At 42.1% G+C, this 26691-nt stretch overlaps 1 protein-coding gene across 1 annotated transcript in view; it reads right to left on the reverse strand.

Moving 5' to 3' along the window:
* Positions 1 to 23800, reverse strand: part of LAS1L (LAS1 like ribosome biogenesis factor) — a 36596-nt gene extending 12796 nt beyond the window's left edge. The window contains exons 1-12 of the mRNA XM_042807204.1: positions 23589 to 23800; positions 22767 to 22892; positions 22514 to 22583; positions 21230 to 21311; positions 20014 to 20205; positions 18503 to 18549; positions 15179 to 15288; positions 6867 to 6952; positions 5688 to 5903; positions 4356 to 4491; positions 3403 to 3782; positions 765 to 906 (exon numbers count right to left, since the gene is read on the reverse strand). Coding sequence (XP_042663138.1) covers positions 765 to 906; positions 3403 to 3782; positions 4356 to 4491; positions 5688 to 5903; positions 6867 to 6952; positions 15179 to 15288; positions 18503 to 18549; positions 20014 to 20205; positions 21230 to 21311; positions 22514 to 22583; positions 22767 to 22892; positions 23589 to 23785 — 1784 coding nt within the window. The 5' untranslated portion in view covers positions 23786 to 23800. The remainder of the gene's footprint in view (positions 1 to 764; positions 907 to 3402; positions 3783 to 4355; positions 4492 to 5687; positions 5904 to 6866; positions 6953 to 15178; positions 15289 to 18502; positions 18550 to 20013; positions 20206 to 21229; positions 21312 to 22513; positions 22584 to 22766; positions 22893 to 23588) is intronic.
* Between the last annotated feature and the right edge of the window lie 2891 nt (positions 23801 to 26691).

Genomic DNA, 26691 nt, shown 5'->3' on the forward strand with positions numbered 1-26691 from the left:
CAACCACAGGATGAATAACTGAGACTGCAGTGACATAGACCTTACTCTGGAAGCACACTTTAATCTCTATTTCAAGCGTACAGAAGAGAGACATGTTTGCATTCACTGATATGAAACTCAGCATATTCACCACTCCAGTCATGTACAGGCAAATCCTTCCTCAGGTGTTAGATCTGCAGTCAACCACTTTCTGCGGCTACCTTCTCTCCTCTCTTCAGGCTTTCCCACTAATGCACCTCAAAGTGCTGCAGCAAACCACTGTGCATTTTAGAACAACTCCTCCTTCCTATACAAGATTAGCTCATCTGGGAAAACTGATGTTGGGGGAGGCTGCATGGCTTCCAAGGCTTCTAGTTCTGAACACCTCAACTGCACAGTTCTTCCCATTAAGGTTATTCATCCCAGTGTATCAGCAGGCAGATTCAGCACCAGCTCTCAGTAGGTTGTTTTAAAAATTCTGCACTTTCAGACCAGTAACTCTAAGGGATCAGCAGACTGTATCTTACTAACAGCATCAGACAACACTGAAAGTTGTCAGCAGTCTGAAGAGCAGACTGTTATGCAATTACAGCAGCACTGCAAAGGTACTTTTGAACACACACATTACTTGAAACATCCATGAGAAGTGGAGTTAGTAGATATTAGAGATAGTGGTAGATATTTGGCTCAAACAGAAGTAAAAAGGAAATCTCATTCTTAATTTCTTACATCATACAGTATAAGGCACAGACACACAAATGCATTTTATGGTTCAGGGGACTTACTTTGTACTGGGAGGCTTCCACTCATCTCTCACTGGCTGATCAAGCAGGGACATCATGGAATAATTATCCAACATGAGACCATCAGGGTCATCTGTCTGACCTGGGAGTTTCCCAAGAGGAAAGTCTTTCCATCGTACTTCATCTGGGTAAAAACAGTACACAAACAGGAAGTCTGAGCTCCCCACAGAGTTTTCAAAAAAACAAGATTCCCCCAAGTCCACAAATACTGTCTCACGCAACTCAGCCCTTCAGCAAAAATGAACAATCTCAGGTACTCAGCAAAAATAAGTTTGAACTATAGTTCTAGCTAATTTTATTTCTGACCTTACTATCTCTTCCAAAGAAGTCACTGTAGTGTGTGAGACAACAGGGACACATCTGGAGTCATGTAACATCACGCAGCCTACACAGTACAACTTAGCCAAACCACTATGAAACAATGTCCATTAAAAGAAAACTCAGTATTCTAGAGCAACCCTTCATATTTACCTTCATTTTTTAAAGCATACTTCTATTTGAAACACGCACTTTACATTAATTTAAAAAAAATTACTCTGCAAACTTCAGTAAATTGGAAGAGCCATTTGTCCACGTATGAAGATACAAACCAGCACCTTTGCATCCAGTAACCCATTCCTCCAGTAAGACTCAGCATCAGCTTCTTAACGACTCACTGAGATTAGCAGGTGCACAGCAACAGTGCTACAATGACTAAAGAAGAACTGAACCCACAAAAGTAGAAGAGTATAAGGCTGGGGAAGCCTAATTAACCAATAAAGCAAATCTGGACAGACAGGTGGGCTGGGATAATATGGCAAAGAAAAAGAGTATGACAATGTCTTAGAAATTCTGCTATTTGTTTTTATGAGCAGCTATTGCAGTTTCCTCTTTAAGACTTCACACGTGTTAAATTTGGCTTCCAGTGGGGGCCAGAAACTGCACAGTGGGAAACCATCCATCACTACTGATAACATCAGTGAGTCCATCCCTTTATATTGGGATGACAAAATTTCAAAGGCAGTTCCCAACAGGGAAATCCCCCTTTAAATATCATTCTTTCCCATCTACCTAAATGAAAGATATAAATTATAATGTGTCATTGTTTTGACAATTAAGATTTCTTAAGCCTATGTGCTTTCTTGATACCAGAACACTTATTTCTGGAATGCTTACTAGCAACTTGGAGAAGAGCAGCAGCCAGAAGCAATCAGAAAATAAGGCACTCCACTCCAGAGAGCCAGCAATAATTAAACAGACTATTTGAGACTCCTGCTAATCACTTATAATTTGGCCATTTCATTGTCTGAAACTGATTTGTTTTGTGTACCTGATTATCAGCACAAAAACCCAAACATTGCCCTAAAGAACCAGCAGATTTATTTTGTTTTCCTTTTATACTGTTCTTGGGCATTTAATAGAACAAAAAGTCTTGACGTAGGAAAGTGCTCTCTAAGCATTATAATTTTACAATTAAAAAAGGGGCAGAAACAGCACTTGGTAATATCCAATGCAGTTATAAGACAAATTACCATTATATATATATTTAAAAGGCTGAGCCCTCTCTGTGAGGAACAACCCAGTAAATAGTTCATATACATGTTGTCATGGATTTGTACATACCTACTGGCTATAATTTCACACTGTTTAAGGATGTTAACTACACAGATGTTATTCAAATAGAAATTAAGTTTACTCACAAACAACTACATAAACAGAATCTCCACAAAGATCAGGTGGTTCAGGACACAATGTGTGTTCTTTCAGTGAAAACTTTTCTTGATCTGAACCAAAGTCACTGAAGCAGAGGACAATTTTGCTTTTGTTCTCAAAACATCCAGCTCTAACAAGCTGTTCACATCAACATAACTAAGACAAGCTGCTTAGGCAGATTTTTTTTTTTTACTTGAGAAAATTTCCCTGTGAGCAAGGTACAAGACCTCATTGTCTTCTAATGGCTGCTTTTCTTCTTCTTCCTTTAAATATCACTCTGCCTCCAACTCCTCTCCACCAACCCCCTCCTCCTGTCTTCAAGTCCTTCCATAAATCACTCATTCAAAAATCTTAGCTACAGAACCCTCCACCCAGCAAGAAAGTACAGCTACCATAACACAGTTAACAAAACACTGGATATATTGTTTATTCCCTCTAAAAACTTGCCTTGCTCCTTTCTTCTGCTTGCCACCATGTTGTAACAGTAATTTTCCTGGAGCATGGAACTTATCAGCATATGACTGGTGCTTTCCAGCACAGCTAAACTGTGCTTCCAAATACCCCCAAGTCTGACAAACAGGAATCCAAGAAACATATTTTCTTTGCCATTCACAGCTGGCATATATGCTGCCCCATCAATTGGATACACTGAAATTTTAAACAGTTTGGAAAAGCCTGATAAAAAAAATTAATAAAGCAGTAACAATATGCTTCTGAAAAAAAAAGCACTCACAGTATTTCAAGAGTTTAAGAGAGATGACTCCTGTACATAAACAGAAGACTGGAAAAAAAGTTTTCAGTGACTTGGCATTTAGATGATTTTGAAGCACACTTTAATTCTGGCCTGGCCTACGGGGCTGAGATGCCTCCGCATTTCAATTAACATTTGCCAGTGACGAAGACTGCCTCTTACAAAGTAATTTTTTACCTGCAGTGATCTGCCAGGCGGACCCGTGCAGTGCTGCCCTTTTCTCAGCAATAGCCACCGTGTTCCCAGAATCAGCAAGTCCTTCCAAAGAATTTGTTTCAGTTACCATCTCTTCTTCCTCTTCCTCTACCTCCTCTACACCATTATCTCTCTCCAGTACATCATCTTGTTTCTCTACAGTCTGCCCTTGATTTTTAACCTGATTTTCTTGCCTGGCTCTCCACTGTAAGCTCTCTATAGTGTAAATTGGCTGTTCACTGCAGTCTGAAGAGATGCCTGGACTGGACAAAGGGCCACCACCTTCTGTGTAAACAGAAGCGAGATAGAGAAGGTTCTTCCGTGAAGAACGTGGCAAGCGGGGTCTCATGATTGTGAGGATCCTGGAAAAGAAAAAGGCAATATAAAAGTCTTAAAAGCAAAAAAAAAATCCAGATGAGGTTTATCAAGCTGAGCAGCCTTTTAAGTGCAAGTTTCCTCCAGGACAGCTCGCTCATATATCTCCTCTTAACAGGCAAATATGATTATTCCCTGGTGGGTAGATGCTGGAATACTCCCTCTTTGTGATTAAAATTAAGGACTTGGCATACATCTAACTGAATTCTTGTTTTGCTGTTTTCATGTGAAAAAGTTACCACCTGTATAAGCAGTCACATCCCTGCTACCAAGTCACTTCTCTTCTGACCAAGTTGCTGCTTTAATATCTCCCCAGATAACCTCTGCGTTCATTTTGAAGGTGCAATCCTTTCAAATTTTCTTCCTCCTTCTCTTTTTAGAATCAATGGGGAGATGAGTAGCAACAAGCAGAGCTCTATATGTATCTGCCCCAGTTTCTACTAGAGGCAAAGGGAGGGAAGGGAACACAGCTATAACTCAGCATACCACAAGGGAGCTGGACAAAGCTGTTACAGAGCACTGTTTGCTGTCCCTCTTCTAGGTCACAGGATCAAACTTACAGCTGAAGAAGGTGTGGGGTTGCCCAGCAGGGAGCTTCCAAGCAATTATCAGTCAGTCTTATCCACTGCAAAGGAACTTTATGGAGGAACAGCTCCTTCACGGACACCTGTTTGTTACACTGTTGTCTTTTCTTCCCTTCAAAGAAGATAATGAAAACAACAAGGTGCTCAAAACTCATTAAAAATATGCCCTTCATCTTTTTGCATTTTTACTGGAACCAATCCAAGTCCAAGACCAGATGTACTGACCAAATACATCAGGGTTGCTACAAGGAACTTGCTAATGCACTGACGGCTAGTTTAGCTCCACAAGATGGAACCACAGCGAGGTGCAGACAGACCATCCCAAACTGCTTCTGTGCATGCCATCCCAGACAGGAAAGCCACAAGATGTGTTTGCACGGTATTGTCCCAAATAAATGCAGTATACTGCTTCTGGGACCTGCAATCATTTCAGATAGCACTGCAATGAGTCGACTTAACAGCTGGGAACTATTACTATTCAGGGATCTTGGTAGATAATAAGTATGCTCAGGGCTGACTGGAAGCATCAAATGTTAACTTGTGACTGCCACAGATACTGGCAAAATCTTGATGCAGACTGAGCCAGACCAGGAGAGGACAGAAGAGGTGGCAAAATTAGGATCTGCAAACCTCCTCAGGGATACAATATATCGCAGTATGAAAGTCCAGTTAACAGAATTCCTGCCATGTGCTTCAAATAATTAAAGCTCTTCTGTGCACCCTTTCTCTGGAGTGAAACACACAGTTTGCCAATTTAAACAGTTCTAAGAAGTTAGAAACAGAAAACTAAATATTACTTATTACTTTTGTGTAAGTTTAGAAAGCATGAAAATCCCATGATAGGATTAAAAAAGGACTGCAAGACTATATATGTATCTTGTAAAGGTAGGCCTCTTAAGTGAGGAAAAAAACAGGAACACAGAACTCATAACAAGTTGCATATAACATTTTTATTTGTTACCTGCTACTGTTATTTCCTACAAGTACCAGTATTGGGACAAAGTAGTACTTAAGGGCCTGATCTTTCATGGGAGAGATTGGCTTTTCCTATCTTGAGGAGGCTGCAGCAAAATTGGCAATAACAATTTCAATTTTTGCTAAGAAATGCATGACATACATCAACTGCAGGTTGAAAAGTGTAAGAAATGCAACACTAAAAGCCCCACGTTCACATGACAAAATGTACTAATTAGGTTATTGCACTTTCCATCTAAAGGTCACACCACTCTCTCAGTTTTCGCAATAGTACAGAAGAGACTCTTAGATATTTTTTTTTTCTTAACACACAGAAATTCCAGACATACTCACCAGCGTTTACTTTGGCAATGCCAGTCAGCATCTCAGAAATCCAATTGATCAAGAACTGAGGCCGGAGTTCTGAAGAGTCAGAACATTCCTTCAACTCCATAAACATTTTCTCTATTAGGATCTGTGTAAAACTTCGGGAAAGGAGGCCTGTCAGCAAAGGCTGCCAAAAGCAGTAAAACGTCTGAGGAATTCTGAACTGCCATACCTCTTTATTTGCTGTAATAATGAGAAAAAAAATATAAAGAAGCCAAAAATCACTGTTTTTTAATTTTCCATGAAACATGGGTGTGACACTTGTTCCAAACTGAAGCAGTCTGTTCTGAGATCACTAGTTTCAGCATATTTCCTAGGATCCTCACTGAAACTGGAACTATTATTTTCTTAGGCTAGGCAAGTAAAAAAGCAGCAAATTGATAATTAACACAACAATGCAATGAAAGCAAAAAATACACTGCCTGATCTAATCACATGGTAAACCACACGAAAATTTACCTGTTTTGCTAATCTCTTTCCAGTTTCAGCTTATTTCACACATAAGAAGAGCTATCTTGTCTAAAAATATACTGCAAAGAAAAGGCACATTGAGCAAAGCAATGAAGAATCAAAAAGCTCCTAAATTCTTACTACTGTAATACAGTCACATAAATTCGAGGATCCTTCTTGGAAAGTTCTTTGGCTGGTGTTTCCAAGGGATTCCAGGCAAACAGACAAATTATTAATTTTCATTGCTTCTAGGTACCTAATTCCCTTGCAGAAAATCCACGCAATTCCATGTGTATGGGCAGCAGCATGGAACTAAGATGCATCTGGCGACGCAGGCTCAAAAAAACCCATTTAGATTTCCTTCAAATCTTCAAAGTAGAAAAGGAACTAGTGGGAGTTCATTAAATCAGTTGACTATTACAGGTAAGAGCAGAGATGCGAACCTCGAAAGACATTTTGACCAGGCAGCATTCAGTGCTGAAGAGCTATCCTTCCACAGTAAGAGGTTTATGCAAACGCAATAGCTAAGCATGGCCATAAAGGGGTCTGGAAAACAGGTCAATAGATGTTTGAGGACCCAGATATGTGAAAAATATGCAGTGAATTACATGCTCCAATAAAATGAGAAAAAAAGAACAGACTTGAACATAACACTCGCTATATACTTTTTACTTATGTGGTGCCCAAAACACTAACCTTCATATTTGATATTTAGCATCTTCAGACAATCCATCTTTGGGATGAGAAAGCCGTCACTGAGAAGAGCTTCAGCCACTGTCTCCCTAGAGCAATCAGAGAATCTCATTACTGCCATTACTCCTTTACATATCAAAGCGCCGCTTGCACCAGTTCTGAAACAAGTCTGATAGCCAAATACCTGGAACTAAGGCACTAAAATCATATGCAAGTTTTGGGCTGGATATATCCCCCTAGACTTTGAGGGAATGTGTAGTTGTGCAAACTGGAACAGAACCAGAACCTTGAAGGAAACGTTTCTGCTTGAGTCACAGAGGCAAATATCTTGGTACTTCAAAAGCACAGGAACATTTGCCACACTGAAATACCTACGGTTTGCAGCATGATCCAAGTCTTCTGCCAGCAGGCCAGCTAAGATCTGGGGACATCTGACCCACAAAGCTGGTTAAATTTCAGGGGAAAAGCCAACCCCGTTTACTTGCTGGCAAGGTGCACCTTAAGGTGGAGTTCACACAGCTGTTCGGCAGGTGAGTTGCAGTAGGGTCACAACTGCTCTTCCCTACAGCACCTACAGCTCTTGTTTGGACACATCCTGCCCTCACAACTATCCTGCGAACTTCAGTCAGTCTGACAGCACTGAATGATCCAGCTCAAGGACCACTTCATCTCCCATTAGGCTGGCTTAATGCAAGTGGAAGACTGAGGGGACCCACAGAGGTAGGCTGAACTGACACTTGAAAGTAAAATACAGTAAAAGGGACAGAAGTAGAATTCCTACAACTACCGCAATATTCAGCCATGGAATTCTCTTGAATTCTTCTGTTCATGCTTCTATCCATGAGCTTCTCTATCTGTGCAAAGATACAGCACTAAAATAAACACTTCTCAGAATAAAAATCAAAGTGGCCATTTTCAAACACTGAATAAATTCCACAGAAACAAATGCTTTTGCTATGACTCATTGGATTCAGAATGGTAATACCCAAGTCAAATACGGCATATTTTGGTATAGAATGGATGAGAAAATTTGTCTTCTCCAATACGGGTGACTTCCAAATCTAAACATCCAGATGTGACTTAAGATTCAACAGAGGATTTTTATAAATACAAACAGCAGCTGAAGAACTCAGAGTGCAGAAACAACACGCACAAACACTAGACCAGTCTGCCATAAGTAGATGATGTGGTGGGAGATCAGAAGGCAAGTGGTAGAATGTAATCTGTTTCTAAAAACAAAATCCAGTTTCAGTCCTTCTCTTCTCTGGAAACTGTTCCAGCATAATTACCGTTATCCCTACATGCAGTGACTGATCATCACCAACTATTAAGGACACGTCCATGCAGATGGCAGCTGCAGTAGAGAACCATTTAAGCAGAAGAACATCTGACTAAGAAAGGTCCATTTCTCTGAAGCAGACAGCACAGGAACCTTTGCAGTTAGCTCATTTTGCTTTAGGTCTAAGGGAATCTTCTGCCTTCGGCACAATGCAAATTACAGGGCATATCAATAGGGGAAGTGAACGCCTTTACTCAGAATTACATAAGCATTCTAAATTTAAAAATCACTTTCATAGGTCACTTGACATACTCAAGGAGCACTCAAACTCTCTTGTCCCTGAGTCCATAATCCAAGTTTACAAACCTAACGAAGTCACAACCTTGACAATGCATTCCATGTCAGCCCTCTTTCCTCCCACATGGTTTATTTTCCATAAGTGAATAATCAAAAAATATTTCTCTTTTAAATGAAAGCAAGAAGCTGAGTCCTTAAATTAAACATCTCAAAAATACACAGGAGACTGCAGGAACAACCTGGTCTTCAGCTGAAAATACCATTAGTCAGTCCTTTAGAAAACTAGATTCTCAGAGGCCACTGGGGAAGCACTAGCCCAGCTGCATTTGTGATACACAACAAACTCCATGTGACTGAAAGAGTAAAAGAGTTGCAGCATTTCAGGACAGATATGAAGCAAAGCAGAAACAATTACCACAATGGTATTTGAAAACAACTTCTAGGAACATAAACAGATACACACAAACATATGTTTAAAGCTTGTACAGCTTCTTTAAGCAAAAAAGTGACTTGATCGTAAGTACTTGCACATTCTTTCCTGCTTTGGTAGCATAATACTATCCACCTTCTCAAACAGTGTCATGGTGGAGAATGGACTGGTAACAAGGGCTACAGAAGGTAGAGCTTTTATTGAGTTTCTGAAGAAGTAAGAGAATCTGTGACCATTCACACGATTAAACAATTAAATGTTTAATGGAAAATTTCCCCTAAACAAAGATAAATCTGCAGTTAAGAGAAACCCCATGCCATATCACTGTATTTATGTTGCTACATAAAGACCAATGGAAACTAGAGTGCGACAGGGTCTAATTTTCAATACTGTTATCGTGCTATTACTAATAAACAGAAGGTAGACGTATGAATCCTTTCTGGGAACTGCTTTTAATAATTTTGGGCTCTCAAAAGATGATGTGTAGGTGGTTCTAAAAAGCCGGATATAGGCACAGCCTTCCATTAACTATAAATACAACAGTTTGTGTTCTTTAGAAGTTGCATCTGGATGCTGGAATAAAAATAGCATGAGATGAAAAAGGCGCTCAAGGATGAAATATGGGAGTGAGTGCCAAATCCTAGAGTTTGCTCTACTGTGCTGAGGCTTCCAACCCACCTCTGTCTCCCCGGCCACAAGAAGAATGTATTTGTCATTTGCCTGACCATTCATCATGCTCAGCCAGCTCAACTTGGCTCTTACTGGGATTTAGCATATGTCTATAAGGATACTTGTTTTATGTAAGCTTGCGTAGCATCTGTTCAGATGCAATGTAGCCTTTGTCCTGTTATTACTCTGAAATGAGCAACACAATGGGAGTCTTCCAACACTGGAGAGCTTCAGCAGAAAATGAAGATTAATTGAAAAATCATTTTCTCTCTCAAGCAAAACTGTATTATTCAAGCAACATTCTAACATCAAACAACATAAAGGCCTGGTATAGGATTCTTTATGAAGCCACCTGTGTGTTACAAAACAAATAACTGTACAATATCAAGATTCTCCCTTAAGGATCCAGACAGGAGAACAGGGGAAATTGGGTTTTGAGACCTTGCTGCATAAAGCAAACTCCAAAATTTCCTGAGTAAGTCATCATGGTTCTGTCAGCAGGCTGCCAAGATGATGGCAAGAGACAAGTGGTTAGTGGGATTTTCTTGCCTTTCCCCCTCCCCCCCAGCTCAACTTTGACACACAGCCAGGTGTTTTTAAAAGTGTAGTGAAGGCAGAAATCCCACTGCAGTGCTAGTTCCAGCCTTTGCTATAATATATACATATTTTTGCTGTGGGGAAAGAAAAAAACTAAAAAAACCTAACAACCGTATGCTTGTAGGTTTGTCTTAAACAGCAGGTCTGCAGAAAGAACACTCCAGCAAGGTTCAAGATGTGATATTTTATTAAGTCTTAAATTGATTTTCAAGTAAATAATTTTCACCCTGCAGGATCAGAATGAGGAAAGTAGGCATAAAGAAGTCTTAAATAAGGGGAAGCATGGCAGCATCTGGCCTATGTTGGCCTACAACCAAAACCGGAGATTGAGAATGGAGAAAGTAGCTCTTTGGTATGACAACAGTCAGTGGAAATTTACAATCCCTCAATACCCACCCCGCTAAAATCTGTTTCCAGTGACTGCAGCCTCACATTGAAACAACTGTGAAGCTGAGCCTGTACCATCGCTCTGGCACAACGCTCCCATTACATCACTATTATTTCAGGTACTTCTCAGAAAACATACTGTAAGTGCAACAAAACCCGTGCAGAGGTACCACATGATGCATGACCCAATCTTGCCCAGGGGCCTGGAAACTAGCACCACCCCCAAGCAGCACCCAGCACCAGAGCCTTGCTCAGCACTTGGTTTCCAGTTGTGCTAGCTAGAATGAAGGAGACAAAGGTTAAGGGTCACCTGTGCGTCTTTGAAGAAAGGTGACAATTAAGTCCCTTGTCCCACTTCTCTACATCTTCTGATAAAGGAAGGTGCAACTCACGATGAGAAATGATAAGCTGAGTGACCAGGCTTCCACATTCTCCTATAACACATGCCCCTTCCCTACTTGGGCTCTGCCAGCTTGAGACTAAGCACGTGTGAATACAGTCAAACAACTCTGCACAAATCAAGGAAAATGCGTCATTACAGCAGCTGCCCTGTCTGACATCTATTGTTGACAACAGTAGAAGAATGCAGAAAAGTAACAAAACTAGCAGTATGTAACCCGACACCAAGTTCCCTGAGCTTTCTGGAGCTAACACTGCTTAAAGCAGCAAAAGGAATGGAGAGAGAGTCTGTAAAGTAAAAAGATTAAGACTTTGGAAACTCATTGCCAAAGCTGTTCTGATCCAGAAAGATGTATGTTTCCTTTCCACGTTTGGCCCAAAGTCTGGAATTGTGGAAACGGCATTTATTAGAAATAATATATACATACACACACTTATATATAAATAAAAACATTCTTGCCAAAACTTCCCTCTGAATAGTGAGCACACAAGACAGTTAAAAGCAACTGCAAAATCTCTCTGCAGTAGCGTCGCTACTGAAAGGTTCAGCTCTTCACTAGTTTTGCAAGCCGTGAGTTGTGAAACAGTTCCCCATCCTCAGCTGCTGTAAGTGGGGGATTTCCCCGCATATCAGAGCAGCTATTTTAATGAAGTTGCCTGATCATTAGGAGTCACTTAGGAAACCATGAAACAGCTAACAGAAACAAAACCTACAAGACACACAAAAAGTACATTTTTATAGTCATAGAAACCAGCTTCCTCCTCTCTGTTTTCTTTTGCCTTATTTGAAGCCTGTGCTTATGGGAACGGTCAAAAAAGCCTTATGCAGTGTGGCACAATGCAATGAAGACAAAGTTCTTATGAAAGTGTGACTGCCAGACTTGATTACTTAAGAAATGACAGGTACCCTAGAGATACTGTATCATCAGACTTTTTTGTTGGAATAAAGGATCCAGTGATGCTGTTTTTCACAGACTTTTGTCCCATCTTTGAAGTTTCTTGAGGCCACACCTAGCATCTGAATTTCATACCCTTACCTAAGTTACTGGGCTAGAATTCTGAACAAAGCTCTCGGAAAAGTGTCAGTGAAAGCCAGAAACTAAATCAGGGTCCTGAGATGTGCCACCTAGTTCTAGGACTTTCCCAGGTAGATGACAAACTTTTTTAAACTCCTTTAATTTTGGAAGCAGCATCTCCTAAGCACATCAATACACTGGTGCCCTGTAATCCATGCTATCACATATACCTGAAGAAGGAAGGATGTATAAACAATTCTATCCTACTACCACTTTACCTTCTAAAGAAATGACTGCAAAGCAATGAAATGCCCAACACATTGTGCAGGAATTAAATGTTTCATTTATAATCTACAGCTATCCTAAAATATTTCCACAAGTAGGTCTTTCTGAAAGACAGGAAAAGTCTAACCCTTCCATTTGACTTACCAACATATAAAAACACAAGCCTACACACTGCAATAACAACACTGAAGCATCTTAACTGCTCATCCACAGTAACAGCTTTTCAGAAGAAAAGATTCATGCACAGGCACTTTTGGACTAACAGAAGCTGTTTAACAGAACGTGACAACTGCACGGAATCCTTCCAAGCTAGAGGTGGTGTTGGGGGCGGGATGGTTACTTTTCAAGTCTTCTCTACATCTGCCAGACCAGTGTTTCCTGTAGAAACAGTAATGCAAAAAAGGCTGCCACATTCTGGTGACAGCATCCTGTACAGAACAGCATTCCGCTGAATCAGATTAAAACAGCTTAAAGCTGCACTTGAATTCAAGCCTGTTAAACCATTTCAGAAGTGCCAGGCTGATCACAGGAAAGCATGCTCTTGCTTACTTGCCCACTGACTAGACACACCACAAGCAGGCCTATGCAGGCTCTCCCCACTGTGCTGCAATTAGAGTACTTGCTCTTTGTTCAGGAGCACCCTTCAGAAGCAAGTGGAAAAATGTAACCAAGCTTATCAGCAGAGAAGCTAGTCATGACAAGCCGTGGTAACTGTTGATAACTGTTGATGCTGCACACAAGCGCCACTTCAAGTCAGACTACTACCAGTATCCTGGGGTTGGATAGTGCTCTGGAGACATTCAGTCCTCTGCAAAGCAGAAAACTGGCTGTTGACACTACGGGGGGGTTTAGAGTGTTTTTGTTTGTTTTAAAGTTACTACTTCCAAAGGCAGAATAGAGATTCCCCTTTTTACTGCACCCTCCTGGGTCAGCAGTGGCTCCATATTAGAATCGTATGTCATAAAATTCATCATGTGACATAATCTTTTCATTGATCAGAACTTCAAAGACACTTCCCTTCCCCACATACCTGCCCTCCAGCCAATACACAGACAGGCACGGTAGTGAAGGTTTAATTGACAGCCTTGCCTCAGAATCCCATCCCACTCACTTGCTGCCCTTTCTACCAATTTAGGCACTGCTGAGGTGGTGAATTCAGTCTAAACAGTTATTTGGAGAATCACCCATTAAAGATATAGTGTGATGTGCGTAAGATAGAAACTTGAGATTATTTAAAGTGAAAAATGTTAGCATGGTTTGGTTGTGCTAGCAGTAAGGAGAGACCACTGCAGAGCCCTAGGAGCTGGCTGGGTATTCTAAGTGGTTGTATTCTCAAATATGTCATCTGTTCCAAGGGTTTCAGAAATGAAACTGCCCCAACTCCCCTCTTCACCCCTCAGGAAATGGTATTTTACAGCTTGATGAGGACAACAACTTTGAAACACTGGTGCCCCAAAGGCCACAAATATAGTCACTAGCACCTGAGTATTCTGGAAGAAGATTTAGTTTTGTAGATGAAGTAGATTCTTGATGCTTTTGGAAACCCACACAATCAGGGTTGAATGTACTTTGTGCAGCTGCATGGGACAAACAGCAAGAGCTGACGCAACAGGTGGTTCATATAAAGATGATGACAAAGAACTGCTAGAATACGATTTAACTCACTTTCATGGGACACTGCAAGCACATTCTGCAGAATCACTGCACAGTAAGCGAATCAAAAGCACAATATTTTCCAAATTAAGTGCTTGTTTTGATCATAGACTTATAGGACAGTACTGTTATGAAAACCAAGTTTTGCACGGACATAAACCAATAGGAGAGCATGCCATCAAGGCAGCATTAGAAAGACCCCAAATACATGATTATCTTAAGATCTTCACTTCTTCAGTTTTCCTATATGGAAAGGGACTTTCTATGATCTTTTACCTGTCACCAATGTATTATAACTCTTGCCTGAATGCTTCCCACGAAACCCATTTCACCTAAAATGAAGTCTCTTGTTCTCACTCAAACCTTTCAAAATCCTTGTTTTGTACAGTGGCAGCCTGTTTCCCCTCTACCATGTAGCCGATGTCAGGTTCAAGTACCTATTTATATATCAAAGCAGCTGCACTTGGTCCATTGGTGTTCTGACAGAGGCTAACAGAGGATGCTTAGGGAGAGGGTATCAGAATCACAGGTAGGTGCAATGGCTTCCTTCCACCAGTACCTTCCAACCATCTAGCAACAGACATTTTAAGTGATATGGAAGTCTCATGTTTAGTAAGTTACACTTCTCATTACAGAATCTTCATGCCTTCCTGCTCATTACTCCAGGCTCAGCAACCAATGGGCAATGCCACTAAGGTACAAGCCTCTTCCTCAGGGTTTTCTTCTGGCACAACATCTGATAACCTCTTAAACTAATCAGTAGCCTGTATGGCATATGTATTTATATTCAAAACATCAGGACTTATAGCTCATATCTGTACATGATACGCTCTTCCTTCTACAGTTGCACTGATTACGTTTCTCAGAGTGGGACAAGATCTTAATGTAAATTTATGTAGTAATACTAAAGGCTCAACACACTGGGTCCCAGAGGCCCTGCGGCAATAGAAAGATAGAAAGTATAGAAAAGGCCAAGTATTCCCTGCAATTTTGAAGAATTCTAAAGGTTTCTGTGAAATCAAACTCTACACAAGGTTGTTAGGAGAGCTTCTGAAGACACTGAAGATGATGACATGCCTTGGGGTCAGCACAGTTAAGTCGAAGACGACACCTTGAAGACCATCTGGCACAGGAAACATCACTCAAACACAGATTAACAACTCAGTCCCCAAAGATGTTGAGGAAATCAACCAATTGCTTCTTCCATGATCAGCTGAACAACATGGTGAAAAGGTAGTGCAACAGGTCTACAGGCTCAGCTCTGCACTGTACCTTTCACCTCAATTCCTTATCAGAGATGTACCTGTTCTCTTGCATCAGGTCTTTGATCTGAGCCAAAATCCAGTCCACTTCTGAAGAGGAATCAGACCACAGTTCTTGCGACTTCGAAACAGACTGTGCAGTCTGCATAACCTGAGTGAAGGAAAAATCCAAACGTTAACAGGAAATATGCTCCAATGGTGAACAGAAAGACAGTGCTATGAAGAGAAGATGCACGTGCCATATATACTTCATCAACAGCACTTCAAAAAACTCACAAAAGTTCCCCTTCCTAGGAGTATATTAAAAATGAATATAAGCCATGTCATACTTGGAAAAGGCCTGAATTAGAAAGGCAGCAGCACCAAGGAGTCACAGTCCTGACATCCTCATTCTGGTTCTTAACCTTGCTCTGACTTCAGCACAAACCAGGACAGACTCATTTTGAACCATTAATTCCACATGTGGGGTAAGGATGAGGTTGCCTACTCAGGACAAGGTTTTGTCAGTTGTATTATGCATACAATAAATGAAAATGTCAAATCAACACAGCCATCTAGGTAACCTGTAATCAACTGAGAGCACCTGATGAGTAGGAGCAAAACGCAAAACAGACTACCAGGTTGTACCAAGAGTGGAAAAGAGAATATTGGAGGCTAGTACTCCTCTGACAGTTAGTGACTTCTTGGTTTGATATATACCTTATCTGAGTCAGTCCAGCAAGGTAAGGCATGCCTTCCACTTATGCTCACAACCTACCCAAGTGGCAATTCTACCATCAGCACTTTGTACAAAATAATGGCATGAAGCATGTTACACTACCAACAGGTATCTTGCAGAATGTTTTTGGAAAACAATAACTACTGAGAGAAAAGAATAAATTATTTTTCCTGCCAGGCAGGACTGTAATGTAAAGTGAGACTGGAAAAATCAATGTGTCATTTTCAGGACTGTGATTAGCTCTCTTAATCTATATATGCAAAGCTACCGCTGCATGCAAAAGATACTTTAGATGACAAATCAAGTATAAAGACATGATCTAAAGTGATTAAAGAACATCTAGCCTACCCATATGAACAATCAGACAGCTAACTACACAGCCCCGATGACAGAGCTTATTTTGGCTTAGTTTATACCTTAAAAATTTATATAAACTTTTAAGTATAGCAAGTAGGTAACAAAATAGCTAAAGTTTCTGGATCAGAAACTGTACAGTTACACTATTATAAAGATGACTTAGGTATAAATAATACTTCTTACACGAAAAAGATTAGAGACAGACTATACATTTATGCAGGGAGACTCACAGCAGTCTCCCTGCAAGGAAAACTAGCAAAGATGCTGTACCACTTCTGCTGTGCCAATACAGTATAAGTGTTAATTATAAGCCCAAAAGAGCTTCAAGTAGCATTTATTTGATATTTGGAACATTCAGTTGCTGTCACAGTTAATAAATTATTTGGATGTATCAAACCACCTGTCCTTAAAGGGTACACAAACAAGCCCATGTCATTTTTTTCGATCCAATTCTCAGTTTCAGAGATTTTATCAGCTATAATCAGTTTTAAATTACAGGTCTACTGTTGTACAGAAGAGAGTTTCAGAGAGCACCAAAGGACCAATGTGCTTGCATCTCTTCAAATTACTGGCAGTAGTTATTAATGATTAAAAGCAGTATGGTTTTTATTAAAGAATAGCTTCAATTAAGAAGTTGCAGGTCTCAGCCATAAAGAGTAACACTCCTTGCCACTGACAGATCTTGACAAGCCCTTTGTCCATCCTTACTCAGTGTAACTCAGAGTGGCAAAAATTTTGTATTAAAAGAAGCTATATCCACAACACATGTATCTACAGAGTATTACTGCTCTGTTTTTCACAATTCAGCTGTATTTTCTCACAGCTGACAGACTCAGAAGTGCACCACTTGAAATCATTCAACAAGAAAGGCAGCCTTACAGGGTAAACAGAGAAATTTCATGAGCACAGTATGCATCATTCAATTAAATTGAGGCATACAACATAAGAGTTTACTCTTCAGTCTGTATTTCCACCATTTCGATGGGATAAGGAGAGTTTCACATCAGCACCAAAACAAAAGTTTTGAAATTACTCTTTAGCAATCGACTGATTAGTCCTCTCCTGCATTCAACTCCAGCCAGCTTAAATTTTGGAGTTGCATTTTTCTATTCAGTTTTAAACACTTCTGTGTGTTCTGTTAATATGTTAAGTGGTCACTCACCACATATAATCAATTTGTCTCCTTTATGATGCAATCCAAAACGTATAAAATAAGCCAGTACCAAGTACAGAAAGAGAAGGATGAACAAAGAAGAATCACGTTATACACATACTCCAAAACCAAGACAATTAAGGAAACTTGATGTTAATTTTCCATAAAATTCCTGACCCTGGTTCTCATTGCTGATTAACTGTATGCTTCACTGGAACGTTAGCACACTTTCTCCTTTAGAGCCTAATGATGTTAATAGAAATGAAAGTGAGAACAGCTCCCCACCAACAACAGTATGTCGGTGAGGTCATATCCAAAGACATTTTACAGGGTCTGTAACCTAGCTCTCACCACATCTTAAAAACTATCCCATTATTAAGAAGGGGAAGCTGAGCAGAGAGATTTCTGGGGCAAATTATTCACAGATCAAAACTGCAGCACCTCAGCCACTGGGCCACTGCAAAATTACATGATGGATGATAGAAAACATGGGTTAATGAGTTCTGAATGACAGGTCTCAATTTCCAGAGACACTAAGATGAACAAAATCAAACTGAGCACTGTCCACCTGGATAAGAAAGACTTGAGATCTCCATATCTCATTTATAGACATGAACAAAGTATTCACATTAGAAACCATCACAGCTCAAACTGCTTGTTCTCCACAGTGAAGCTTTTCTTCGCCATGTCATGTATGACAACACTAGGAGAAATATGTGAGCTAGGAACTAGCCAAGCCTCTCTCCACACATGCAGCGGTCACAGGTCCCTATAGGCCACACATTAGATGGCAGCACTGCCTCAGGCAAGAGTACACAACCAGGCAAACATTGGTGGCACTGTGGACACTGGTGTACTACTGCCTCTGCAGCACTGATACAAATACCACTTGTGTATCACTGACGCTCCTGGGCAGATTCTAACTGCGGGAGGATGCTACAGGGAGAAAAAAAGGAAGCCTGAAGTTCTATGAAATAAAATGGCACAGCAACTTAGTCGTGCTAGCACTGAGGTATTTCAAATGAGGCCTGGCCAACAGCACCAGTTCTTCAGTTTGGGTGAGAATGGAGGGAAGACTAATTGCCCCAAGCAGGAAACAAGAACAACCAAAAGTGATGATAGTAAGACTGCACTTACCCGAAACTGCTCATTCTTGTAGGATATCAGCACATCTCTGACTTTTTCTAGAAATTAACACAAATATATGGTTTAAAGAGGGAATGGATCAACTATATAAAGAAATTTTTTATCTGTGCAGGCTCCTTAGTTTGCTGAATATACATTCAAGGAAGACATCAGTCAAATGAAATTGTAAATTCTGATTCAGACAACACTCTGAAGACTCCTACAGCTCTGACTTTTTCAGCAACGTAGGTTTTATCAAGTGGGGTTGAACCAGGAGTTCAGTATTTTATCATTAACAGTGGCCAAAGAAAGGGAAGTTGGATAAATCCAAACAGCTCCAAAAAATATCCCTAAATAGATCAACTTAGGAAGAAATTGTTCCCACAGACAGTTCATGTTCTGATCCATAGTTGTACTCCCTCTACTTGCATTTTAAATCTATCGCAACAGCACTGCAGCTATTCACAAACCAACCATATCCTTATTGGACTTTATTCAACTTACCATCAACACGAAATGTCCTTTCTCTATCTGTGGACCATTATTACTGTACCTGAAATAGCACCATCTTTCAAAATCCTTCACCATTCAAGTGTCATTGAGACCTCCTATCAGAATGCCTACCACCCAGTATCTGCTAGATAGAACTTCAGATGCATTTGAACCATAAGACTGATGTACCACTGCCATTCCATTACTCTGGATATATAAACCACGGAACCCACTGTATCATTCTGTGGTTCTCTTTCAGCAGTGGGGGGTGGGGTGTTTTGTAGAAAAAATGATGACTACTTGGTTTTATACCTGTTTGATACCTCACATGCCTCAAACTCACAGACCACCCATCTAATTTGAACTCCTGCTTCCTCCAGTAAGTCATTAAACTAGAAATTCACTTTGAGAAAAGCTCCTTATTTTGGGTTCAGAGACTTCTGGTGATGGAAAAGCAACCACTGGAACAGTTTACCAAAGTTTTCCCGTTGTTTTGCACTTTGCATTTTAGATTATGTCCAGGTTGAGTTACCTGTGATTTTTGATTTTTTTTTTTTATACTATTGTCAGCTAGTGATTTTTCCGTCCACATGCTAAGTATTTTGAAATTGGCTGAACTGCCTTTAGCCTGCTCTTGCTCAAGTTATGAATCTATAGAGTTTTGAGGGCTACAAAAGGACTGTAGCCACCTTTGTCAGTAGCGGCCTCAATACCAAAGCTGTGGCTATCAAGACAGTACAACTAATTTCTACAATGCTTGGTCCTAAGCTATGCCAGTATAACCACTGCTACTGATCAGGATACTGCATATTCAACAGAAGTAAAAGATTTTATGCTACAAATTCAGTGAGCTAATACGAAAAAAGTCAGTCACCCCAAGAATCCACAAGGCCCAAAGACAAATCCCAAAACCTGAGATGAAGGTATATGTTTATGCATCATCAGGGCTAGAAGATGACACTTTTAAACTGCTTTCTCAAGCATGGAACATATCTAATCCTTGTATCTGCCATTGTTCTAGGGACACCTACCATGGAATTCCTTGTGTTTCTGACAGGCCTCATGCTGTGGGGTCTGAATCTCCCACGCATCATTGTCCAACTCTGCATTTGCTTCCACCCCTTCCTGCTCCTCTTCTTCATCCTCACTGTCTTCACACAAGTTATTGCCCAGCTGACGGCTCCAATAGGTCTTTCGTAGCCAGTCCAGCACAACATCACAGCCTAAGAGAGAACAGAAAACATTCTCCTCTCAGTGTGGTTTTCTGTTATTGAAAAAAAAATATAGATGACACACTGCTAACTTGCACTGTGAAAAAAACCTGCTGTTAACAAGTTATGAACCCTAAAATCACGTACAACTCCATTAAGGAAAAGATGATTGAGTTTAAAAAAAAACAAACAAACAAACAAAAAAAAAAAACCACAACCCAGTATCACAGGTCTGGTAACACCCACTCACTGTCTTTTTGGTAACAAAAAAGATTGGACACTGCCATAGCACTGTACCTCACTCAAGCTAGGCCAAATTTAAGCAGAAACTAAATCCCAGCAGTGGCGTTCTGATGAGAAAATGTATCAATTCTTTAGCATCACCATGATCAACATCGTATAGAAGAATAACATTAACTTTTTGTGTGGATACTACACTAGGCATATATTAGATAGAACGGAAAGAAACCCTCTTTTCTTGCATCACACTATTTCACTACCCAACTCCATCTAAGGACCCTGTTGAAGGGTATTTAACTGGCTCCTCAGTGCTTAACCCAAAATTCCCAGGAATCCTTCAAACGTCATGAGCTGGTCATTCATTCAGGCTTGCAGTACCTACTGTATTTCTCCCTAAATGGGATTTTTTAAGAGTCTCAGGTATCTCTAAACAAGCAGGAAAACCATCTATTGCTTTAACCGAGACAAGCTTCCTGTGCTGTAAAGAAGCAAGAGGGCTGAATTACTGTTTCCAGTATTTTTTTCAGGGGAAGGAAAAAGCCTCTGAACACTGCCCTGTGAGGCACCACAGCCTGGAGCCCCCAGACACATTTCAGTATCCCCACAAGGCAGAAGCAAACCCTCTCTAAGTGTCTCCCACTGCAGCTCTCCCTGCCAGGCCCAGCTCATTGCCCACCCTGCAGGGCTCAAAAACAGAGGGAGGGGTGCTCCCCCTCAGGGCCTGCAGCACAGGCGCTGCCACCCCGAGCGCACCTCGGGCCGGGCCCTCCCAATGCCACCCGACAGCAGCACTCACCCTTGCGGCACAGAGCCAGCCGTGGCAGCTTCCCGTGGGTCAGCTCGTGACGGAGATCCACAACCCAGATGGGGATATCCACCTGGAAGAACAGCCACAGGCGTTACCCCACAGGTCCTGCTGCATCACGCCGCAACTGTATGCAGCCCTGCAAGGCTGCAGAGAACCTCTGCCCAGGTGGGAATGGCCTCGTCTGGGTCACTCCTGCACCGCAGTCCCCCAGCTTCCCACTTCAAGGGTGGGCTGACATCCCCTCCTCTCTGATCCCACTCCTCCTGTGGCCTAGGATCCATATGTACTTGAGATTTTACAGTTTAAGATCTTCAGTGTTACTTGCAACAACAGATGTCTTTTTAGTCAGCGGTGATATGTATAATTTGGTGAGATACTGAGAAGCAGTTAAATTATATTTAAACTGATGGAACATTCTAGACTACAGTTTGTATACCAAAGATACAAAACATATCATATATAATACTCAAATCATACACACTCCAAGCTGCACACCATGTTTTGCAACGTTTCTAAGGACAACTACTAACTTTACCTATGTAAGACCTCTATTTTTAAGCTTGATCAGTTTTAAAAGGTGAGAAGCAGCATCTTTCTTAAAAACCCAGCAAAAAGAGAATAATCAATTTATCATTCTCACATAGGAGCCCCAGACAAGGCTGCATATATAGCAGAGTCTCAGAAACTGTTCACTTTCAAAACGTGCTGCTCAGACCCAGATATGACGCTCAGTGCAGCTGGCAATAAAAGCTCTTGGGTTGGTCCTGCTACTGCAGTTACAGGTTGAACCTTCCCGCCTCCCCAGAAGTGGGGAAGCTCCCCCCCAGTGAGAGACATGAGGTAAAAATACCTGGAAATGTGATTAAGTCCTTTTTATGTATAACTTTGCTTGTCAATGACTAGAATTTATAAACCATTGATTTAGCTATTTTTCCATATCCCAGTAGCTAAGAAACAAATATGTGTGGTATATATGTCAAGTGGGACTATTTACATGTAAATCAAGACTTTTGATCGCACATGATTCAAAATGCTTTAATGATCATCAGCCTCTGTTACTCCTAATCTACCTTTAAAGAACAAAGTTTTAGACCTAGTTACATCAAGTCTCTTTAAAACTTTGCAGTTGGAAGGAACTGGCAATCCATATCTATTATTTTGGTTACAAAAGAATGACCCTCCACAACTCCCTCCACCCAGTATTGTTAACAGACAATGCATATGCCCTCTGTATATACGTAAGTTATTGAGTAACTCTTCTTAAATATTTACCTCTCTGGCTAATTGTCTCAGAGGAATGCTGACCATTTTCTGTTTCCTTTCTGTGATCAAGTTGACAAACCTGCATGCAGGTTACAGAAAAGATAAATGACCGTCAAGAGCTGCAGATAAACTTGAAACCCCAGAGACAAATCCCAAACATGCTGTACACCACTATGGTTCCAGAGATGCAAAGTGAAATTAGATGGATGAATAATGCCGTCCAGGTCTCTCTCTCACAGCACACAGGCCTTCACAGCCCTACCTGACAAGAGCCAGCCCGTAAGAGAGGATGAGCTCATGTGACTTCAATCTTCCAGATGAATCCAGGACCTTGCAACGAATCAGTTCTGCAGTGCAATCCACTGCAAGAGGCATTTTGGGACCATACCTAGAGATAAATGAAAAACAGATGAGCAGTCTCACAATATACTCCCTCTGCAAAAAAAACCCCGTGACTTTCCAGCTACTTTTTGTGCTCCATGGTACATAACAGCCTGAGAAAAGGTATGCAGAAAGACAGCATCAAAAGCTCTTTCCAAAAGGCTTTTATTTGTTACAGTGATTATGTGGGTACTCTTAAACATGTGTTGAGTACTTACCGATGTGCTAAACACATACACAATGTAAGACCCCATATCTACACTGGCCTTGTGGATGGATACAGCAGGGGCAACACAAACACAATAAGGTGATGTGGGGTCCTTGGGTTTGCTCACTGCAGCGCTCTGCCTCCAGAAACCATTCTGGGACGCTGTGGGCCTGCAGGCCTCCTGCCCACCCTGCTGCCCACGGGGCCAGCCTATCCCTCCGGCATGAGGAGCTCCCTGCCCGGACCCTTCCGGCGTAAACAAGGCGCCCGGCAAGACGGAGCGGCCTGCCCGTCAGTACCGGCGACCCGCACGCACAACCCCGGCCGCGGAGCAGCACCGGGGAGCTGCGGCCGGGCCCCGGGCGTCCTGTGGGCCCATGGCAGAGGGCGGCCGCTCCGCTTGGGGCGGAGGCCCGGCGGGGCCGCCGGAGGAAGCGGCCTAGCAGGCAGCGCCGGCCCGCGGCCCGCTCCCCGCCCGCCGTGCGCGGCCCGTACCGACTCTTCCAGGCCGAGACCCGGTCCAGCGCTTCCTGCTGCAGCCGGCTGTCCCCGCAGTACAGCCCCACCATCACCTGGTCCCACTCCGCCCTGCCCCTCCACGCCACTACGGTCCGCAGCGGCTTGAGCTGCTTGCGGGCCGGGGACGCACACCGCCGGCCGCGACCCCAGCCCGGCTCCCTGCGGCCCGCCATGCCGCCGCCGCTCCCTCCGCGCATGCGCCGAGCTGCCGCTTCCGGGGCGGACTGCGGGGCCGCACGACACGCGTGGGGACGCGCGTCCGTGCCCGGGGGCTGGGGCGCGGCGGACCGGTGTGGCGGCGTCTCTTGCGCGGTGGTTTGTTGCAAGGGCCTGTGGTCCACGGGAGAAAGGGGCTTGGGGTGGCCTGAGGCCGGTGCAGAGCAGACGCGTTCTCCCCTCAGGCGGCGGCGGGGCGCTGGGGGGCGGTGGGGAGGGAGCAGTGTGAGTCAGGACTGGGTGGGATGCAAAACACAGTCCCCGCGGCAAGAGGTGACGGTGATACCTGTGAACTAGGATTATTAGAAAACAGATGTTTGTGGAATAGAATTATTAAAATCAATTTAAGCTGTTTTAACCGTGGTGCTGCAGAACAAATACTAATCTTTTGAAGAATACTTAGAATAACGGTAGGATAAGGAACTCCTAGGTTACTTGAGACAATTCGACCTTGTAGTAGCAGGTGCAAAGAAACATAAAGATAGGGAAGATGCAAATTAGCAACAAAACCAGACTAGGCCAGCCCTGAAGGACAAGATCTACATGACCACAGGACTGAGTTTGTGCAGAAGTAAGGGTCAACTGGCGGACGCAGTGAAGACGACTACGAGCTTCATCTAAACAGCCCCAACGACCACCTGAAGGCTCCCAACAGATGTGCACAAGAGACATTAACATATGCTAATGAGTTCCCGGAAGAGTTATGAACATGATAAAAATGTAATGAATATGTAGGATTAAGGTAGCATAAATGCTTGTTGATTTTGTCTTCACACAGACATTAGGAGGAGATACCCCCTGTGTGTCCAGTGCTGTAATAAAGAATGCCTGCTTTCTAAAACTCCAAAACAGAGAGTGAATTAATTACCACTTTCCGGTAACGAAGGGAATTGGGTAATGTAGGGCTTCAGGCTGGATCTGCGTGACCTCGCTGAACTGGGTGCTCTTGGGAAGAGGGGGCCTGCTGTGGGCTTAAAGGGAGAGGGAGGAGGCCGCTCTCCTGACCAGAGCAACATCAGATGCTTCCAGTGTCCCTGACCTTCCAGCCTCGGCTCTGTGTATTCGTACTTGCACAAGACTCAACTGCTCTTCTTTCTAGTTGCACCAATCTGCAGGGTTTTGCAGTAGGCTGAATCTATAAATGATGCAGGCTATAAATCACCTTATTTTGGGGGGATTTTTTTTAAAACTTCTCTTTTTACCAATCTGTTTGCATAATCCCAGGAATACACTTGTGTTAGAGGTGAGAGGGGAGGTAGAACTGAAACATGGGATGGGAAAAAAGCACTGGAGGAAGTCCACAGAGACTACTTACACTGGTTTTGCTAGCAGAAAAGTTAAGCCTGTAGGTCGTGGTGCTATCTCCTAGCACTTAAAGAGCCTTGGTCTTTCCCCAAGGCTGTCAGAACTTTAGGACAGCTTAAGCTTTTTTGTGCAATATTCTGATGCAAGATTTTGTTTGCAAAACTGTTAGTCATCCTCAACAGCTTTTTATGAACATTCTCTGAATAAATGCTTGTACTGGAAAGCTAAAACTCCTTTTATATTCTAGCACAAATGCAGTTAACAAAACCCCCTACCCATCCACCCAAATTTAGACTAACATGAGTATGCCTGAGTGCATAGTTGTGACCACATGCATCTGAATGTGAGCGAATGGGGAAAAAATTACAGAACTTCTGCCCTGAATATTTACTTTATTACATACTGAAGATTATGGGAAAGAAATGCTGAATGAGTTCTGTTAAAATACAATCTTTGAAAAATGCCTCAGTTCATTTATAGCTTTGGTCCCATTCCCCTCTACACCTCCCCAGAAAAGTTTACCTTGTTCTTTGGTGTTAATAACTGTACGCCAAATTGAAATGAGTTTATTCAAAAGAAGTGTAAGGTTGAGGGAACAGATTTGACATTCATTGCCAAACTCCCGCAGCGCTTCATGCAATGAAAGTGAATTCTCAAAAGATATGAGGCAGGGAGAAAATTTGGAATAGGGCCCTGTTCTCTGGAAATGGAGTTGCACTTTTCATCTGCTTAAAAAATGTTCTGAAAGGACAAGCTGTTTACTGCGATCAAAGGGTCTTATTCAGAGCATAGGAACACCATGTGTCATTTTGCTTGCCAGATTATTTCTGGGTTTCAGAAATCAACTGCAGTGCAAAGGTTGTAAAAAACAAATCCTGCAGTGCTGTGGAATAGATAGGATACATCAAACTTGATCAGAACTCCTGCTTCCAGAGCCTCAGAGGTGTATCAGAAGTTAAATTAAAGGAGTATTTTTCATTCTTACTGTCTGTGGTGAGGGAGAAAGATCTGAAGAGTTTGGTATCTGTTATAGAGATGGAAGGGAGCAAGGACTGAGCCAGCATAGATTTCACACGTTTCATGTGCTTTCAGAGTCTGGATCTAAGGGAAATTATGCTTGTGCTGTTACTCTGCTTGTGATGTCTGGCTACAAGGTTGCTCAGTACAGAACTGGGAGGTAATGGGCAAAGATGACTTGTTGCCCAGAATGTCCCACACCAAATTGGCAGAAATTTGCCATTCTAGTTTCTGCAGCCTTTCTGTCATGTTGGCTGAGACAAGAGGCCAGGGTTGTTTGTGGTGTCCCTGAGGTAGTTTGGGAATCTGGACGGTTAGGGTGAGTGAGGTTACTTGCACCTGCAGAAGTGCCAATGAGGAGTGAAGAACCAGACTGCTATGTAGGTGAAAGGCCTAAATGGAAAACCTATTTTGTAAAAGAAAGGAGATTTCAGTGTGTCAGGGCAATATAGGTAGTGGATTAAAAAGAAAATTCCATCAGGTAAACTGTGATAATATTTCCTCTAAAGAGACATGACTTTGCTTTCTATTTCTGTAAGTG

The sequence above is a fragment of the Tyto alba genome, unplaced genomic scaffold (genome assembly GCF_018691265.1).
Source record: "Tyto alba isolate M040663 unplaced genomic scaffold, T.alba_DEE_v4.0 Super-Scaffold_5, whole genome shotgun sequence".
Taxonomy (NCBI): domain Eukaryota; kingdom Metazoa; phylum Chordata; class Aves; order Strigiformes; family Tytonidae; genus Tyto; species Tyto alba.